The sequence below is a fragment of the Podarcis raffonei genome, chromosome 3 (genome assembly GCF_027172205.1).
Source record: "Podarcis raffonei isolate rPodRaf1 chromosome 3, rPodRaf1.pri, whole genome shotgun sequence".
NCBI classification, from domain to species: Eukaryota; Metazoa; Chordata; class Lepidosauria; order Squamata; family Lacertidae; genus Podarcis; species Podarcis raffonei.
The window spans coordinates 92,426,008-92,446,425 of record NC_070604.1 but is presented as its reverse complement, the minus strand read 5'-3'; the positions used below and the strand labels follow the sequence as shown (position 1 = coordinate 92,446,425).

The window sequence follows — 20,418 nt, the reverse complement described above, 5'->3', positions numbered from 1 at the left end:
TCCCTTCCAATTTTACAATTCCATGATTCAACAAAATAGAAAGGGGGAAAGGCACTTGGGGCTTCTAAAACAAAACACAGCATAGGACAGAAATACCACAATATAGTTAGTGTCATACTATTATTTATTCCATTTTTTAAAAATAATAATTTTTATTAAAGATTTCTTAGTTTACAGTCACCCAATAAGAATAGCTCTCCGGATGATGTACAAAATTAAACAGGTTGAAAATCACAATTCCCATAAAACAAGAATCTATCAAGCAGCAAATAAATAACAACCTTTCCAAAGAAAAGATCTGTCAAGTCAAACACCATAATACAATCGCCTAGAAAACCAAATGGATAAATCCTACAGTGCTAAAATACCCATTCCATAACCATGGCATAATGCAGAGAGCTCTTTTGTTTGTTTGCTTGTTTAAAATGATGGTTTGGGAGATTTACTGACAATCATCAGAATTTTCTGACTTCCAAAATACTTTCTGATGCTGGTGACGCACTGACTATAGCGCATGCATGAACACATATCTTAAGGAAATCATGTTTCTTGTCTTCCAGGTGGTGGAGAAGAATGTGGACCCGGAAACTACTTTGCTAACCTACCTTCGAAGGAAACGTATCTGATGTCAGCCGGCACGTCCTGCGTGCAATTTTAAAATGGCCAAGGCATAGTTGTATAGATGGTCCTGCAGAGCTTCACTTGAATTTAGAACTGGGCACCTGCTAATACCGTTTCTCCCGCTATTCCTACACCTACCATTCCCAGTCTCAATGATGCTTAATGTGGTTCAAGACTGAGAGCAAAAGCCTCTCTGTTGTACCAACCCTCCTTTATTTGGCTTGTCAGATTGGCTCTGAAATTAGTTGAGCCACCTACTCCCATGACCCACAACTGAAAAACAGCTTGGCCTATTTCTGAGTGAATTTGACTTCGTCAATCTCCCTCACAGACTTGGAAGCCTCCTGGTTGCAGTAGTTGACAGCAAGCCATGGGTAGAGGGGAGGGTAGTCTCTCCCAGTCCTGTCTCTGATGCCAGGGAATGAAGTTAACTACTTTCCTCATGGCCTCATGGTCCAGTGCATGGCAACACACCATGTCAGGTGCAGAAATATGTCCCTCCCTCTCCCCGTTTTCCTCATGGTTTGGTGCTGCTGGAATACTGGTTTGGTCCTGCTGGATATTGGTTTGGGAGGGGAGTTGGATAATCAACAGATTGGAGAGAGAACAGCTGGCTGGGTGGTTTCGAGGAAATACCTCTCTGGTTTGGATTAACATTGAAGCAAATTCTGCAGTGCTGGGGGTTCATATGTGGTAACATAACTGATTTTTAGGGCCCAACTATTTGTTTTTTCCACACAAAAAAAGGCTGGCCTCTATTTTCATGGACAAGTGGCCATGTAGTGCTAACTAGATTAAGAATACTTTTAAGGTAAATATCATGCATTTTTTCCATCCAAAGATATGCGCTAACATCCATAATAATCTTTGTCGGAACTAAACATCTATGAACTATGTTGGGGAAGTGATGCCTAAATCTGATGTTTCTTTAGCTGGTCATGTGTTGTTAAGAAGTGAATATAGCATGTGTTTGTAAACACAATTCTACATTTCTTTTTCACTGGCTGATCCACTCCAGCAATTAAAAAAGGATAATTCATATTTAGATATTTAAGACCATTCTTCTGTACTTTTGTATCAGTTGATACATTTATTTGCACAAGCAAAAATAAGTGAATTACCACTAACAAGGAAACAGAAATGGTTTGGAAGGATGATGAAAAAACCTAGGCCGCAATATGTTTTTGTTGTGTCCTAAGAAAGTGTTGGATAGTCCTAGACAAATTGGATAACTCAATCTTTTATTTACTCTGTGCATCTGGAAACTGACCCTGCTATAAGAAGCAGTGGCTGTAGATATATTTAAGAATTTCTTGCTCGGTTGGTATGTTTTTCCTTAACTGCCATACTGTTAGTGGGCTTATGTGGAACGAAGCTGGGCTGCGGAGAAGGTGGATGTGGTGCCTGCACTGTTATGATTTCCAAGTTCGACAGATCCCAGAAGAAAACCATGTATCCTTTGAATGGCAAGTGATGAGATGGGTGAATGGGTTTCTAATGTAGGTATCGGCAGTACGGAGGACAGATTCTCCGTGGATGGAAAAAATGTAATTGTGTAAAGTCTGTTCCTCCCATAGATTTCCAAATGCATTGGATAACTTTGTTTGCTCTGTTCCTTTGATGGGTGGCAGAAAGTTTGCCTGTGATTGGGAACCTGCAGCCCTCCAGAAATTCTCGGACGCCAACTCCCATCAGTGCCAGCCAGTGTAGCCAATGGTCAGAGATAATGCGAGTTGTACTTGAGCAGTTTCTGGAGGGTCGAAGGTTCCCCATCTCTGAGCGATGGTCATCTAGGACAAAATGCAATTTATTTTTAAAATATTTGCCGAAGTAGCTGCTTGGCACTACATTCAAGCCTCATGCAGCTCCACAATATGCCAGCTGGGTCTTCCTTTATGTAATCACTTGGGCTGAAAGTATATCGTCATTCATGTGGGAGTAAGCCCCACTGAGGACTTGCTTCTAAATAGACACGGTGCTTAGCATGGTGCTGTGAGTCTTTTTTTTTAAATGCCAAGAATTGGGGCTGGCTCACGCAACAATCTCATTGTATAGAGTAGGGGGAGCCAGGTATGGTTTGGCTCTCAACTCCCATCAGCCCCAGCCAGCATGGCCAATGATCAGGGACGATGGGAGCTGGAGTCAAGCAACTTCTAGGGGCTGGCAGCTTCATCACCCTTGGCCTGTGCAATCCTTTTGGTTTCCTAGAAATGGCAAAATACATTATTGCCATATGTTACGGCACATCCAAATGTTTTGCCCCCTGCTGTTATCTTGATTTCCTAGCTTTAACATCTGATAAGGGTGCTTATTAAAACCCACTGGCCTTTCCCAGATTTGTTTGCTTAGTAAGATTAATGTTTGCTTTAATGCAATGGACAGTTTTGTGCCAAAGTTCAGCATCCGTATACTGAGTGAATCTACTTTTCTCTTGGTCTCTTCTTAGCTCATCTTCCCTGCTTTGCTTCCCTTTGCCCTGTTTCTCTTCACAGCAGCACAATCTTAATCTAAATCTTTAGGAGTTCATAGCCCACCCTTTTTTTATCAAACTCACCCATTTTCAGAATGTTGGCTTTAGTAGTTTGTATAGTCTTGCTTTGGAAATGATTGTTCAGCATTTTGGGGGCTGGGGAACGAGGAAACTTTATTGGGTTTCCTGTGAAATTCTGAGCATGAATTCCTTTCCTGGGTTGGGAATCATGTGCTCAAATGGAATGTGGATGTCTATCTGTGTGCACATCCAATGTGATATCTGCCTGTAGTGCTTGAGTGTGTGTGGTACCTTCCCATCCATCTCACAACACAAGAGGCACAGCGATCACTTCCATCCTATGTCTTGAGCTTCTAGTTGCATAGAATACATTGCAGCCCATGACTCTATCTGGGTTGGAGCCCAAGTTGGATTTACACCACTTAGGCTATGTACAGTACACCTTCCTGGCTTAAAAGAAGCTCCTTTCGAATCCTTGGGTGCAGCTCATCAGGCCCTGGATATTTGAATTCCTTTACTGTAAAGGAACTTGCCACTTCTTTTCCTATCTCAGGCTGCAGCTCTCTCCTTGCATCATTTATCCTGTTATCACCAGGTTGGTCACTGCTTTCTTTTTGGGTGAAGACAGAGGCAAAGTAGGTATTAAGCAGTTCCACCCTCTCTCTGTCGCCCAATCACATTTCTCAATCTTATCCATGCAGAGGGCTTGCAACTATTGATTACTCCTGTGTACTCTCCCTTTGTGATTTCCATTTTCTTTCCCTATGCGTGCCCTTCTTGCATCTCGGCTCATCTGTAAGCTGCTTATGCAGCCACACTGATTTCTTTAAATGCCTCCCATTTTTCTTTCTTGTTGGAATTGTCTGCCTTGTGTCTTCAGTATTTCACCTTTCAGAAACTCTCATCCATCGTGGACTCCCTTCTCTTTGAGTATTTCGGAACATGGGATCTCACGCAGTTGTTTCTTAAGCTTCTTGAAATCAGCCTTCTTAAAGTTCAGAGTGTATGTCCAACTACACTCAGCTTTCCCTTGCCTCTGTATCATGAAACTCAAGAGGACATCATCACTTCCTCCCAAGGTTCCCAGTACTTCCACTTCATCAATCAGTTCCTCCCTATTGGTGAGGACCAGGTCCTAGATAGCTGATCCCCTTGTTGCTTCTTCCACTTTCTGGGATATGTAATTGTCAGTGAGGCAACGGAGAAATTTGTTGGACCTTGTATTCTTGGTAGAGTTTGAGTTCCAACTGATATTGGGGTAGTTGAAGTATCCCATGACTACTACTATGTTGTTGTTGTTTAGTCGTTTAGTGGTGTTCGACTCTTTGTGACCCCATGGACCAGAGCACGCCAGGCACTCCTGTCTTCCACTGCCTCCCACAGTTTGGTCAAACTCATGCTGGAAGCTTCGAGAACACTGTCCAGCCATCTCGTCCTCTGTCATTCCCTTCTCCTTGTGCCCTCAATCTTTCCCAACATCAGGGTCTTTTCCAGGGAGTCTTCTCTTCTCATGAGGTGGCCAAAGTATTGGAGTCTCAGCTTCAGGATCTGTCCTTCCAGTGAGCACTCAGGGCTGATTTCCTTAAGAATGGAGAGGTTTGATCTTCTTGCAGTCCATGGGACTCTCAAGAGTCTCCTCCAGCACCATAATTCAAAAGCATCAATTCTTCGGCGATGACTACTATATCTCTCCTTTTCTGAATGTTTGGTAATCTGCTGTAGGAAGGCATCATCCAAGTCTTCAGTCTGGCTTAGAGGTCTATAGCAGACACCTATAGTAAGGTCACTGTTGTTTCCCTCTCCTACAATTTTTACCAATATACTCTCAATCTGCCTTCCATGTTCCAGGTCATGGATCTCTTCACAAGTATACACATCCTGTACATATAATGCTGAAGCCAGAGGAAATGGCAATGTGTACACAGCCTAATTTGCATACCCTTCTGCAATATTTGCTTGCTAGGACAACTTGCTTCTGACCAATGTTGTGTGTGCAGTTTCAGTAGAAGCCAACAGCCCATTGGCTTTCATTAGTGTTACCAGCAAGCAATTTTACAAAGTGAACAACTTCCTTAACTCATGGCTCTAGACATTTTTCTGCAAATGCTTGTTTATTTCCTATCTGTGCTCTCCACCATGTAGCAGTAACTACCATTGAAGGCATAGGAAGCACAAAGACAAGGCTGCACCCAGTGCAGGTAAGGTGTGGAGTTGAACCTACATTCTAACAGTCCCTGCCCTTCCATATTACCTTGCTCAAGGCACAGTGAATTGCTAAGCCTTATGTGTTTTGTAAGCCCTTTCCCAATCAATTCAGGCATTGTATGGCAGTCAAGGAGCTGGCTAAAGGAAAGAGGAGGATGCTCTCTAGTTGGAGAAAAGTGTATGGTTCACCAAGAGTAGATACAGTTCATCAAGATGAAGTCGTCGCACCCTTCTGAGCTATTTGGTAGTCATTTTGGGAGCAAAGCAGGAGTATGCTTATTACATTTACTGATGGCACCAAGCTGAAAAGTTAACGCAACTATGTATTGACAAACTATGCAGGGTGAATTGGGAAGTCTCACAGGAAAAATGGACACTGCATGAAACCCTTAGCAACAGCACCAAGATTGTGCTCTTGTGCACATGGGTAGGCGTATGAATGTGTTTTTTCTTCAAAGTTTCAACCGATGAAAGAAGAAATATTATCGTGATTATGGTTGAGTACATCACTACTGGCAGTGAATCCTCAAATGAAGAATGTGCATGTTTTAGGCACGTGTTTAAGCATGGTGTTTCCATTAAGGATAAAGCACAATTGCACACATACCACTGTAGATGTGGTTAGAGATTACTTAAGAAATTAGGCCTCTGAACTCTGTGCCTTCTTTGGCAAGACGTTGTTCAGTCCTGGGTCAACTAAGGGGGCCATTGTCATACTAATAAGAGCCTTCTGTCCTTGCATTCTTCCAGGAAAGAATAGCCAAAAGCCATGGGTCTCAGTGTGGTTTCTGCACTCCTGGCATTGTTATGTCCATGTACACGCTCCTTCGCAATCAGCCTGAACCCAAAATGGAAGCAATTGAAGATGCTTTCCAAGGTGAAAGGTTTTTGAACCTTACTAACTTTTTTCCAACCCCCACAACACAACTTGATTTTTTGGGGAGGGGGCTGCATATATGATTGGAGAAGTGATGGGCTGTTACATGTTCAACCTTACCCCTTGGATATTAAGAAAAGAAAGCCAGCTGCCTTCAGCTGCTTTGCCATCCTTGGCAGTGGTGGGAATGGCCCTGTCATTGTGACTCAGCAGAATATGTGTGCCTTTCTAAAATAAAAAGTTAACATACCCCCCATGCATTCCAATTAGACTGTCCTTGCTGATTGAATTAGATCATTGAGGGGTGGGGATGGTAAATCATCTTGTATTTTTTAAAAAATTGCTAGGGAAAATACTGCACAAAATTTCTTCATCTCTTTTGCCATTTGGCCCTCAGATAATCCTTGTAAGGTAGAGAGCTTACAAGGCAAAATTGATTAACTAGTAATGTAGCAGCAAAGCTGGGCAAACATTTGGAAAGGAAGTTTGGCAAACAATTCAGGTCAATTCTGTGTTACCTGGAGGTTATGGTTGTGGTGCCATTTGAGATAGGAACCCCACTTTCAAAGTTATATAGAACCACAATGATATTTATTCTTTTCTCTGGGGGTGAATTTTGTTTTTTGTTTTTTATAATCTTTTTATTGAATTCTTGAAAACAACATCAAAGAGCACAAAGACATTAAAAAAGTAATAGATAAAAGAGAAAAAATAGTGTCAACAGAGAAGAAAAACTGAAGTAACACATATAGACATAAAACAAACAAACCTACAAATATCACTCAATTTACTTCCTTCCATCTCAGTTTAGGCTAGGTAAACTCGTAACCTTTCTGCAGTTGTATTATATCAGCTCTATACATCACAGGTTTTAAATTCCGCCCACTGTGATTTTAGTAATACCCAAATTAACTTCAATGTAACTTAAAAATTTATTCCAATCATTCATGAGCTTTACATTTTTTTGATGCCTGATCTTTTGTGTCATTCTCGCTAATTCTATATACTCGAATAGTTTCATTTGCCATTCTCTGACGGTGGGGATGTTAGAGGTTTTCCAGTTTTGCGCTAATAAAATCCTGGCAGCCACCATTGCGTATTGAAAGAATGTTTGGTCTTCATTTTTGATCTCCTCTCCGATCATACCTAAAAGGAACGCTTCAGGTTTTTTGGGGAAGGTATATTTCAATATTTTTTTTAATTCATCATAAATTTGTCCCCAAAATCTTTTCACTTCGTCACAGGTCCACCACATGTGGAAGAAATTACCCTCTTTAATTTTACATTTCCAGCATGTGCTGTCTCCGGTCTTGTACATCTTCCCCAGTTTTGCCGGGGTGATGTACCAACGATACATCATTTTCTCCATTTTTTCTCGGAGAGCAGCACACGCTGTGAACTTCATACCTTTCTTCCAAAGTTTTACCCACCTGTCATACTCCAGGTTATATCCAAGGTCTCTGGCCCATTTGACCATGACTCCTTTCACCTCTTCGTCTTTAGTTTCCCAGTCTAACAGTTGGTTATACATTTTGGATAGAAGTTTAGTATTACTTTCTAAGATTTCCACCTGGTACCTGGACTTTTTTTCACTCATCCCTGTTTTTTTATGATCGTACCATAACGCATTAATTTGGTGAAATTGTATCCATCCAGTTAATTTGTCCTTTAACTCTTCATACGGTCTAATTTTCCACCCTCTTTCTGATTTAACTAGGAGATCTTCGTATGTCCATCTTTCACATTCCAAATTTAACTTTTTAATTGTTAGGATATCAATTGGTGAGAGCCACCAAGGGGTGTCTTTTTCAATAAGCTTTTTATTCCTGTTCCAGACTTCGAGTAATGAGCCTCTAATGATGTGATTAGAGAAGCCTTTGTGGACTTTTTCTTTGTCATGCCACAGATAAGCATGCCAGCCAAATCTGATGTTAAATCCCTCTAGGTCTAGCAAATCTGTGTTTTTTAAAATGGCCCATTCTTTTATCCAACAAAGGTAGGCAGCCTCATAATAAAGTTTTAAGTTCGGAACTGCAAAACCCCCTCTTTCTCTTAGATCCGTGAGGAGTTTGAATTTAATTCTTGCCCTTTTCCCTTGCCATATAAATTTAGCTAAGGTTTTTTGCCAATTCTTAAAGCATGCCGTACCTCTAATTACCGGGATGTTCTGGAATAAAAACAATAGTCTCGGAAGAATACTCATCTTAATCGCGGCCATCCTTCCTGTCCAGGATAGTTTTAACATATTCCAAATATCTAGGTCTTTCTTAATTTCTCTCCAGACCTTAGTGTAGTTATCTTTTACTAGATTTATGTTTTTCGGGGAGATCCATATTCCCAGGTATTTTACCCTTTTTGCCACTTTGATACCTGTTTTTAACTCTAGCTGTTTTTTTACATCTTCGGCCAAATTCTTTGTTAAAATTTTAGTTTTTATTTTATTTAACTTAAACCCAGACAGTTTACTGAATTCCTCTAATAACTCTGGGGCGTTACTGGCGCTTTCTATTGGGTCCTCTAATGACAGTACCAAATCATCGCCGTAAGCCTTTAATTTGTATTCTTTTTCTCCAATTCTTATACCTCTTATTTTTGATGTTTTCCTTATTTTGTTTGCGATTATTTCCAAAACCATGATGAATAGAAGGGGAGACAGCGGGCACCCCTGTCTCGTGCCTTTCGCAATTGTAAAGGAATTGGTAAGATTGTTGTTAATAATCAGTTTAGCCCTTTGGCTTGAATATATTGCTTTTATACCTTCCAAAAATGGTCCTTCTATTCCTACTGTTTTCATGCATTGTAGTAAAAACCGCCAAGAAACATTATCAAAAGCCTTTTCGGCATCGAAGGCTTCTGGGGGTGAATTTTGGATATCCTCATAAAGTTTAATGTCCTCCATGGTAGAGCAGAGCCAATATAAATATCATTTTTTTTCTTGTACATCCTTAAGTGGCTCCTAACCTCTGCAACTTGATTTGGTGATTTAGGAAATCTCTGCCGCTGTACTGGATACAGGCCCATTCTGGAGGGTTACCGGACATTTGCAAAGGTAAGAAGCCAGAGATCAAAACATTTCATAGAGTTAGGCTAGCTTTTGATCAATGCCAACGGATTATACACCTAAAATAGAAAAAGTTGGTCTGCTGTGTCCAGTGTTAGTCCTACTCAGAGCAGACCCATTCATATTAATGGTTGTGCATTAGTCATGTCTTTGAATTTCAGTGGGCCTACTCTGAACAGGACTAACATTGGATACAAACCAATTTGCTTTCACTTCTCCAGTGCCTCTTCAATTTTTAGCAATCTTGCCACAAATGTTGTTACAGCAAAGGTAGCGAACATGGCATCCTCCAGATGTTGTGGGACTCCAACTCCAATCCACCTGTGGTCTAGCAACATATGGAAGGCACATTCCACATTGCCTACCTCTGCTTTACAGAGCTAGCACTTCTAATGGGGGCAGGGAAGATCTGTTCCATAGTCTGGATTTTCTGGAACAGATCATGATTCTTGGAGGAGTTCTGGTGCAAACTCTATTGAAATTAATATGGGATGTGAAAGAACACTCTGCCCTTCCATGGCTCCTATTCATTTATGTAGGACTGGTACAAGAAAACATCCTTGAAGATGATATCCCATGTTGGCAAATTTATTTCAAACTGGTGTTCACTTCATTAATTTATGTCTGTTTAGGGAAAGGGATGCTCCAGAAAGGAGATGGTATAAGAAAATCTGGATCAAGGGAGGGGAAAATGTCTATAGGCAGTGATTTGCGTGCCAAGGCTCCGTGATCCGCAGTTCCCTATTGGATAATAAACACACGGATGCAAGTATTTAGGTTTATGGGTTCAAATAGGCCACAACTATATTGGTTACAGATGTGAGCGGTTTAGCTTAGACATTGGGTGAAGCCAGGCTGTATTTCGACTCCTGCCCTTCTGCAGGGAGTCCATCTAAGAGTAAACCACCAACAGGGGGAGCCCTATAAATAAAATAGGGGCACCCTGTGGGGTCCCCATTGGGGTCATGGCATGGCACTAGCCCATGTCTGGGCATCAGACAGAACCCAGACCCACGGACCCCTTTAACAGGATACCCTTAATGAAGAGGGGCAGGTGGAGACTACAACCTCCCCAAAATCCAAACAAAGGCTTACCCAGTGCCTAATCTCACAAAGTTGTGATGATTGCTATAAGGGAGGCGAAAGCCAAATGATTGGTGCCAATTTGCCCAGTGGGAAAAATTCCCACGCGGCCCCAACAATATGGCGGCTGACGTTTGTCCATAGCAAGGTTGTGTCATAGAAAAGCATAAAAAGAGGATGGGTGGGTTGGGAGATCCGGCGAAGGGCACGAGAGGAGGGCTCCCCATGGCCATGCCTCCCATGGGTGCTGATTGGTCAGCAGGACCACCATGGGCGGGCCCCTGCCCAGCACTAGTGACGCAGCCTGGACAGTGATGTGGGGGGCGCCAGTTCCAGCCCCCCCTGGATCACTGCAGGGCCCCGGATGCCTGGCTGCAACGCTGCCCACCTGGAAAAGGTGAGCGGACTTGTAGCAGAATTCCATACGGACTATGGAGAATTAATGGAGGTATGGGAACCTTACTTTCCACATTTAATGAATGAATGAGCCCTAAATCTGTATGGTTAAATGGCTTCATTAGCAAATGTGTTAAATTAATATAGCTTTGATGGAGCTTCTTTTGAAACATCTCCCCAGAGTGGCTGGGGAGGCCCAGCCAGATGGGCGGGGTATAAATAATAAATTATTATTATTATTATTATTATTATTATTATTATTATTATTATTATTATTTTCTTTCCATCTAGGATGGGGGATGCTGTGGGAATAAAGTTAATGGTCTTGGTTGCTGCATGGCTGGAAAGCAAAATAATGTGGTAAGTTGGTTTATGGTTTAATGCCGGTTGTCTCTTAAACCCCTCATATATTTCCAAGAGGAGAAAATTATTATTATTTTGAGTGATCTGCTTTAAATCACTGCAATAAGGATATTTCATACCTGTCTTTCCCCAAATCACTATTGCAGGTTGCTGAGGGTGCAGAGAATTCTGTTGAAAAATTTCCTAGCTCCCTCAAAACTACCAGGATTCTCTCGGGGAAGGGAGAATGACTATTAAAACAGGTTTTAAATTTTGTTGGTTATATTCTGAGATTCCCATGTCAGGTTTCAGGAAATAGTAGTTACTGTAGTATTGGGATTTCAGGAGCTTTTAGACTGCAATTCTGTGCACACTTAACTTGAGACTAAGCACCACTAAATGTACTCAGATTTACTTTCAAGTAAACATGCTAATGATTATGCTCTTAATATGCTATATGATTATATATTATGCACTAAGCATCACAGCTCCGACTTCACTCATTGGCTAAAAACACTGAAAGGTGGGAGCAGCCAGGCAGGGTCATCTCACAAAAATAACTTGGAAGGTTGATTGAACATTTTGCTTCATAAATTTCTTTCTAGAAGGGTCAGAGACTTAGGGATGAATTCAGCAACGTGCACAAGCATTTATGCTTGTCAGATGGACTGATCCCCCTTTCCTCACCTACATTCTCTTTTGGGGGTACTCCTGACCCTTCAGAGTGGAATGTAAATGGGATCCGGGAGAAGGACGGGGAAAGCTGTGTTGTGCTGGTATCCCCTAGTAAACCTTATTAGTTGAGTCTTGGCCTTACTTTTAAAAAAGAAAAAAGAAAAGAAAGCCCAGAGTCTGGGGTACCTGCTGACTACGGGTCTGGTATACCAGTACCCCAGAACTTGTCTCTTGGCACTCCTGGATATAAACATATGTCTGCAACCATATGCACACCTGCCTGGGAGTTTGCTCTACAGTGGTACCTCGGGTTACAAACACCTCGGGTTACAAACACTTCAGGTTACAGACTCTGCTAACCCAGAAGTAGTATCTCAGGTTAAGAACTTTACCTCAGGATGGGAACAGAAATCACACACCAGCGGCGCAGTGGCAGCAGGAGGCCCCATTAGCTAAAGTGGTACCTCAGGTTAAGAACAGTTTCAGGTTAAGAACGGACCTCCAGAATGAATTATGTTCATAACCAGAGGTACCACTGTATTTAAAACATACTTATTTCAGTGGGGCTTATTCTCAAGTAAGTAGGGTAAGGACAGCTGTATTTGTTAGGATTTTCTCGGTTTGTAATCGTCTAAAATAGTGTGTGTCCTTTTAAATCTTTTATGTGTGCCTTATATCTTAGCAGTTGCTGTTTTAAATGGAAAGAGAGAACAAATGACATTTCATCTCCATGTAAGAAAGTTCCTGATTCCCATGTTGCTCTTTCTCTCCCCTCCAAATAGGGTGAGGGTTGCTGTGGAGAAAAAGTGAACGGCTGTTGCATGAATGGAAAAGAGAACAATACTGTAAGTGCCCCAAACCTATTACTGTAGTTCCTCTTCTTCCATCTTCTTTTGTTGAAATAAATATATAGAATATCAAGCCATGCTTAAGCAAAGTACAGATGAAGCTATACCTCTATTTTTTGGTCTTGAAATGGTGTGCCCAGCAGCCTTTGCAACATAGTGAGTGATTTCTGAGGGAGGGAGGCTAACAGTGAGCTGAGTATCTTGTTGGGAGAACTGGTTGTGAATTGGAGTTAGCAGAAGCAGTGCATAATTTAATTCAACTGCAGTTGTTCTTGTTAGGTCATGGAGGTCCTCTGTGGACCAAGGTGCTTCCATGCTATTGATGTAATGTGTATCTATATAGCTATTTATACCATGATAAGTATATCAAAAATTTAAATGTTCATTATTAAACAAATATTGTGATTGTTTCAAGTCCTTTTCATAGCAAGGATTTTATTTTTTTTTAAAAGTATCACTATGAGGATTTTTTACTGCTCTGTCTTGGGCTAGTAATATTGATATGTTTTGTAAAGGACATACAAATAGTAATCTTCTTTAACAGTGAGAAAAAATATATATGCACTAACCAATGACAATTTCTTCAGGGATTGATCTCCTCAGAGCTGTTCAATCCATCTGAGTTCCAGCCTTTAGACCCTACCCAGGAGCCGATATTCCCACCAGAGTTATTGGTAAGAATAACTTCTCATGACTTCTCTTCTCATGACTTTCTTGTGGTGTTCCTCCTGCAAGGAAGATTTATTTATCCATTGACTTCTGTGCATGGGCTGAGAACATGTTGAGATGATGCACTGTTGTCAGGGAATTGGAGGCTGCAAGGGAAACGACGGGGGAGGGAGACAAGTATAGAGAGTCCAAGCAGGTACTCCACGTCAGAGGAGGAAGCTGGGAGGGGGGAGCCGATGCCAGGACCCAGCCACTCACAGAGCAGAGGAAAAAGGAGGCGTGAACTCAGGAGATGGGTGTGCTGGCGACGTCACAAGAAGATGCCAGACGATTCATCTGACTCGTAGGAGATGGATGTATGTGTTTGAACTCTTGTAAACTACTTTGAAGCTGAGAAATAAATCTTGTACAGAGATGGCGGCGTGCTCGGAGGTTTATTTTTGCTAGCTTATCAGCACACAGTCCCTCACAACTGTCTTGGGACAATATTGTGCATTCAGTTTGATGTCAAATGACTTGACAGGTGCATGGTCTGGCCCACTTTTCAAAGTTGGTCCAGCAGGATGGTGGAGATCGAGATCAGGCCTGCCACACGAAAAAGGTTCCTCAGCCCTGACCTATGAGGATATGGACATCTGAACATGAGGCTAGCACATGCATCCCATCCAAACTTCATTCCTCCAGCTGCTCTATGGATGCTCCTGACAAAACTCACCTAAGGGCAGTGCTATTTTTCTAGAAAAAAGAAGTGCCGGAACTCACCACGAATATATACCTTGTTCTCTTATAATGGCAAAGGTGCCCACCTGAGAGGTGCCAGAACTGAGTTCCTGTGAGTATTGGCAGAAAAACACCTGCTCAAGGGTCAAACTACACATGACAATCACACTCCTGCCCCCTTAAGCAAATTTGAAAGGTCTCACTTTCTTTATGAAGGTACATGGAATAAGAAGTGGCTGAGGTTCGACTTCCAGTCAGCACCAGCGACTAATGGCGGATTCCCTCTGAGCTCCGGAGGGAATCGGCTCCGCGGGACTGGGTCTTGCTGCTGCGGCGAAGCGGGGACCCGAAAAAATCATAGGCGGTGAAGCCTGTGAGCTTGGAGACTCGGCGGGCACCATTTGCGCCCCCCCCAGCTGCGAAGGAGCCTTTTTAAAGGCGTCGGAATGGGACGGGGGTGAGCGGCGCGGGGCTGAGAGTCGTCTACCCTTTCCGCGGAGTGAAGCCGCACGTCCATGGTCGGAGAGCGCTGATTTCTTTCTGGATAATTGGATTCTAAAGCAACTACCCGTGAGTAGGTTTAAGCGAATTGATCGGAGGAAATTTTGAGAAATTTTGGCACCGAAACGGGAAAGGCACAAACAGGAAGTCTGCCTTTCCGGATTGTAAATAGATCAAAGCAAAGAGACTGTAAAGCTGTAACTTTGAAAGACGTTTCTTGAAGGCATAAAATCCAACATCAAAAAAGCGGTTCCCCCTCCTGTTTGCAGGAGCGGAGGGGAGAAATTTGAGCATTATTTACCTGCAAGAAAAGAGGGAAGTAAAGATATATCCGCTGCCTCTAAAACCTGGGAACGGTCTGCCTATGACAGGGAAAGCCGAGCAGTGGGAAGACTGTCAGCACGTTAAGGGTAAAGAATTCTGAAATAACTCTGCGAAGGATACAGTGTTTTTAGAACTGCTTTTGACTAGAAAGTAACTTTTAAGGACTATGAAATTGTGGCTTTTTAGGGATATGGGGGACTTATAAGGACCATATTTTTTAAAAAAGTTGCAAAGTGAAGTTGGAAGTGTGTCCCCCTAGAGGAGACTATTTTGCAACAACAACTAAGCCACTAAATAACCAAGCTTTGGAAAATTCCTCTTCAAAACAAATCTGCCAGGCGTGAGACTGACCTTGGGTTTTACATGAGAGTGTTATGGCAAATGAGAAAGGGAAGATAGAGTTGGCACAGGAAAAAACCACCAGGTCCGGCAGACAATACAAGACTGATAGTACACATCAGAGAAGGGCCTCAACATCCGGAGCAGCAGGTACAGTAGGAGCTGCTGCTTTACAAGTAAAACCAAAAGCTATGTCATCTGAAGACGTATTGGCACAGGCACTTGGCAAAATTAATGAATCTTTGGAAAATTTAACCAAACAGGTAGCAGAGACAAAAAAACAAGTAGCAGAAACAAATAAACAAGTAGCTGAGGCCTCAGCAAAAATTGACTTGAACACTACAAGTATTAATGAACTGGGAAAGAAGGTGAATTCTAATACACAGTCCATTGAAAAACTACTAGAGGAATTGGCCTCGACTCGAAAGATAGCAGAGGAAGCTAAGGAAATTGCAATTGCTACTCAGGAGAAGATACCACCGGTATATAAGAAACTAGAGGATCATGATCTGACACTGTCTATGATTGAATTACAAGGAAAGGAGAGAAATTTAAGAATTAGAGCAGTACCTGAAAGTGAGAAAGATAATCTGGCGGACTTCCTTACAAAGGAATTTACAGATTTTTGGCAACAGGACCTGGGGAAGGAAGAATTCAAGATAGTGAGTGCATTTAGACTTGGTAAAAGACAAAGAAAGAACAAAGCAAGAGACTGTTTGATTACCTTAAGAACAAAAGAAGAAAGAGACAAAATTTTGAATCTGCACTACCAAAGAACTTTGGAAATTGAAGACTCATTTGTGGAGATCTTTAAGGATATTCCCAAACATATTTTGGAGGTAAGGACTTATTACAGAGATCTTGTCGTTCTATTGAGAAGAAACAGAATACTCTTCAGGTGGGAATTTCCCCAAGGTCTATCTTTCAAATACAAAGGAAGGAAAATAAGAATAAGGACAGTGAATGATAAAGACAAGTTTTTGAAAGACCACGAGGAGGACCTACAGAAGGAAGTGGAAGCCGGTGAGGACCAACCCGCATCAGGAAAAGGAATTTTAGATATAGCAAACCTATCATTTGGACTTCTTGGCCCAGGGAAAGACACACTGCCAACAGAAGAAGAACAACAACTCGGTGCAGTTGGAGGGAAAACTAAGTAACCTACTATGGCTCTGCAACTTCTAAGTTGGAATTGTAATGGACTGAACTCCCCTCGAAAAAGAAAATGTGTTTTCCACATACTAAGAAAAGAACAATTGGACTTGATTTGTCTACAGGAAACACATGTAATGAGGCTACACAGGAAAATACTTATTAATAAGAGATTGGGACAAGAGTTTATTTCGTCTGATAAAGTTAAAAAGAGAGGAGTGGTGATATATGCAAAGGAGAAATTTCTACCAAAATTAATTTTTAAAGATGAACAAGGAAGATATTTGGCTGTAAAGGCAATTGGGGTTGCTCGTGCGTAAGGGGGCTGCTGCTCTAGGCAACGTTGTCTGGCTAAACCTTTCCCTGGCTGGACAGCCCTTTCTCCGTGGCTGTCTCAGTCACTGGCAGAATCCGTCAGTGGCCGTTTTCTGAACTTCTTCCAACATAAAAGCTCTTTGACGCCAAGTCTCCGCCTAGCCTCCCTGCGTGGAAGTCTTCTGCACAGAGTGGGCGTGGCCAGCGGAGGTCCTGGGCTCTCCCCACTGGTCTCTGTGGAAGAGTCTTGGAGCCATCTCTCCGAAGTCCTTCCCTGCTCCCCTTTCTTCCTGGTGTCACGCCGATTTCCTTCCCCAAAGGAAGTGTTCTCTCTCTCCCTGCTGGTCCCTTCTCCTGCATCGTTGGGGAGCCTTACCTCCACTCTTGGCTCCGATGGCAGTTCCCTGACATTGGCAATTGAAATTCAATTTCAAGGAGAGAAATTTTTGATTGTAGGGGTGTATGCACCGAACGAGGGGAAATCTGAATTATTTAAGAAGTTGCATGAGATCCTTCTGGACTATATGGACTGTAATATAATTCTGATGGGAGATATGAACGGAGTAGTATCTACAAACATGGACAAGGCACAAAAACAGGTAGTCACCAAAGATGGTAGACTACCAAAAACTTTCTTTGAATTGACTGACAATATGGACTTGATTGACATCTGGAGAACTAAGAACCCCCTGGGGAGAGAGGGAACCTTCTTCTCTGAGGCTAAAATGACATGGACTAGAATCGACCAAATCTGGATTACTAGAGGAATGGCACCAAAGATAAAGAAAGTGGAAATCTGCCCTAAAATTGCTCAGACCATAACACTGTAAAGATGGAGATGAAGCAAACAACAACAATCCTCCTTTAGATGGAGGATGAATGACACCCTATTTAGAGATGAAGAAGTATATAAAAAGGCCCAAAAAACTTTGAGAGACTATTTTGAAATAAATTTGACTACCAATGTTGAAAAAAGAGTAATTTGGGATGCAAGTAAAGCTGTGATGAGAGGGTTCTTGATACAACAGAACGCAATAAAGAAGAGAAGTTGAAATGAGAAAAAAGATAAAATTCTGGAGAAAATAAAAGAAGGAGAGAACAAACTGAGAGTAAAGCCAAAGTCGCAGGAGATCTTGAGAGAAATAAAACTATATCAAGTACAATATATGGAATTGATGAATCAGGAAATAGAATGGAAAATTAAACAAATGAGACAGAAGACATTTGAATCAGCGAATAAGTGTGGGAAACTATTGGCTTGGCAATTGAAAAAAAGACAAAAACTAAATACCATTACAAATTTGGAAGTAGAAGGAAAGGACATACATAATCCAATTGAGATCAGAAATTGCTTCCAGAAGTACTTCAAACAACTATATGCACAAGGGCCACAGAATGAAATGGACATTGACCGTTTTTTGAAAATAAATGGACTACAAAAAATCTCACAAGAAAGTAAATTAATGTTGAATTTTAAAATATCTGACTAGGAGATGGAGGGTGCCATTCAAAACATGCAATTAGGCAAGTCTCCAGGACCGGATGGGCTGACTTCCAGATATTACAGATCTTTGAAAGAGTGGTTATTACAACCTCTGAAGGAAGTCTGCAATGAAATTTTGGAAGGGAAAAGGGCACCAGAATCGTGGAAAGAGGCTTATATTACACTTATACCGAAAACGGAAACTGAAAAGACTCAACTTAAGAGCTACCGTCCCATATCCTTATTAAATGTGGATTACAAAATTTTTGCTGATATTTTGGCTAAGAGACTGAAAAAAGTATTGATTGAAGAGATTCATAAGGACCAAGCGGGCTTTCTACCGGGAAGACATCTATCTGATAATTTGAGGAATATAATTGACATTTTGGAAAAGCTAGAAGTGAATATAAACACTAAAGCAGTTCTGATATTTGTGGATGCAGAGAAAGCTTTTGACAATATTTCTTGGAGTTTTATGAAAAAGAACTTACAGGGTATGGGGGTAGGCCAAGGTTTTGAGAATGGTATAGGTGCAATATATTCTGAACAAAAGGCTAAACTAATTGTAAATAATGTGGTTACGGAACAATTTGAGATAGAAAAAGGGACACGACAGGGGTGCCCAATTTCCCCACTGCTTTTTATATCGGTCCTGGAGGTCCTGCTGAACATGATTAGAAGGGACCGGTTGGTTAAAGGTATACAGGTCGGAGCTAAACAGTTCAAATTAAGAGCATTTGCAGATGACCTAGTTTTGACGTTACAGGAGCCAGAATCTAGTACTAAAAGAGTTTTAGAACTAATTCAAGAATTTGGTCAGGTGGCAGGATTTAAATTGAATAAGTCAAAAACTAAGGTTTTAGAGAAAAATCTAACATTGACTGAAAGAGAGAAGTTTCAGAATGAAACAGGTTTGACTGTGGTTAAGAAAGTGAAATACCTGGGGATTAATATGACAGCTAAAAATGGGAATTTGTTTAAAGATAACTATGAAAAATGTTGGACGGAAGTGAAAAAAGATTTAGAAATTTGGTCAAATTTGAAGCTTTCTTTGTTGGGTCGAATTGCAGTTATAAAGATGAATGTATTGCCTAGAATGTTGTTTTTGTTTCAAACATTGCAAATCGTGGACAAGATGGATTGTTTTAAGAAGTGGCAGAAAGATATTTCTAGATTTGTCTGGCAGGGCAAGAAGCCCAGAATAAAATTTAAGATATTAACTGATGCAAAGGAAAGGGGTGGATTTGCCCTGCCAGACTTTAAACTTTATTATGAATCAGCAGCGTTCTGCTGGCTGAGAGACTGGCTGCTTCTTGAGAACACAGACATTTTGGATCTAGAAGGTTTTAACAACGTTTTTGGGTGGCATGCATATTTGTGGTATGACAAGGTTAAAGTACATAAAGCATTCAAAAACCATATTGTCAGGAAAGCATTGTTTAATGTGTGGATTAGATATAAGGACTTATTGGAGAATAAAACCCCAAGGTGGTTGTCACCAATGGAAGCAAAAGCTCAGAAAAAGCTCAATATGGAGGCCAAATGGCCGAACTATTGGGAAATTTTGGAACAAGAAGGAGATAGACTGAAACTGCAGAGTTTTGAGAAATTAAAAGATAAAGTGCGAGATTGGCTTCATTATTATCAGATAATGGAGGCTTACAATTTAGATAAGAAAGTCGGCTTCCAGGTGGAAAAATCTAAATTGGAAACAGAACTGTTAGAATCCAAAACTAAGATTTTGTCAAAAATGTATAACTTGCTGTTGAAATGGAACACTCAGGATGAGACGGTCAAATCTGCAATGATTAAATGGGCACAAGATGTTGGACATAACATTATGTTTGCGGACTGGGAACAGTTGTGGACCACCGGTATGAAATTTACAGCATGTAATGCCTTAAGAGAAAATATTATGAAAATGATATATAGGTGGTACATGACCCCAGTCAAACTCGCAAAAATTTACCATTTGCCCGATAATAAATGTTGGAAATGCAAAGAAAATGAAGGTACATTCTTTCACCTTTGGTGGACGTGCCCTAGGATTAAGGCTTTCTGGGAAATGATCTATAATGAATTGAAAAAGGTATTTAAATATACCTTTCTGAAGAAACCAGAGGCCTTTCTCCTGGGCATGGTCGGCCAATTGGTGTCAAAGAAGGATAGAACTTTCTTTATGTATGCTACAACAGCAGCAAGAATACTCATCGCAAAGTATTGGAAGACGCAAGATTTACCCACTCTGGAAGAATGGCAGATGAAGATGATTGCATGGGATTGGCAGAAATGACTGGCAGAATCCGTGACCAGGGA

The 20,418-nt window shown here is 41.3% G+C and overlaps 1 protein-coding gene across 1 annotated transcript in view; it reads left to right on the top strand.

Annotated features, from left to right (window-relative positions):
* Positions 1–20,418, top strand: part of XDH (xanthine dehydrogenase) — a 68,735-nt gene that overhangs the window by 9,337 nt on the left and 38,980 nt on the right. Inside the window, exons 2-9 of the mRNA XM_053383009.1 lie at positions 561–618; positions 1,977–2,073; positions 5,202–5,310; positions 6,068–6,194; positions 9,182–9,243; positions 11,026–11,094; positions 12,534–12,596; positions 13,187–13,273. Of these exons, the coding sequence (XP_053238984.1) occupies positions 561–618; positions 1,977–2,073; positions 5,202–5,310; positions 6,068–6,194; positions 9,182–9,243; positions 11,026–11,094; positions 12,534–12,596; positions 13,187–13,273 (672 nt within the window). The remainder of the gene's footprint in view (positions 1–560; positions 619–1,976; positions 2,074–5,201; positions 5,311–6,067; positions 6,195–9,181; positions 9,244–11,025; positions 11,095–12,533; positions 12,597–13,186; positions 13,274–20,418) is intronic.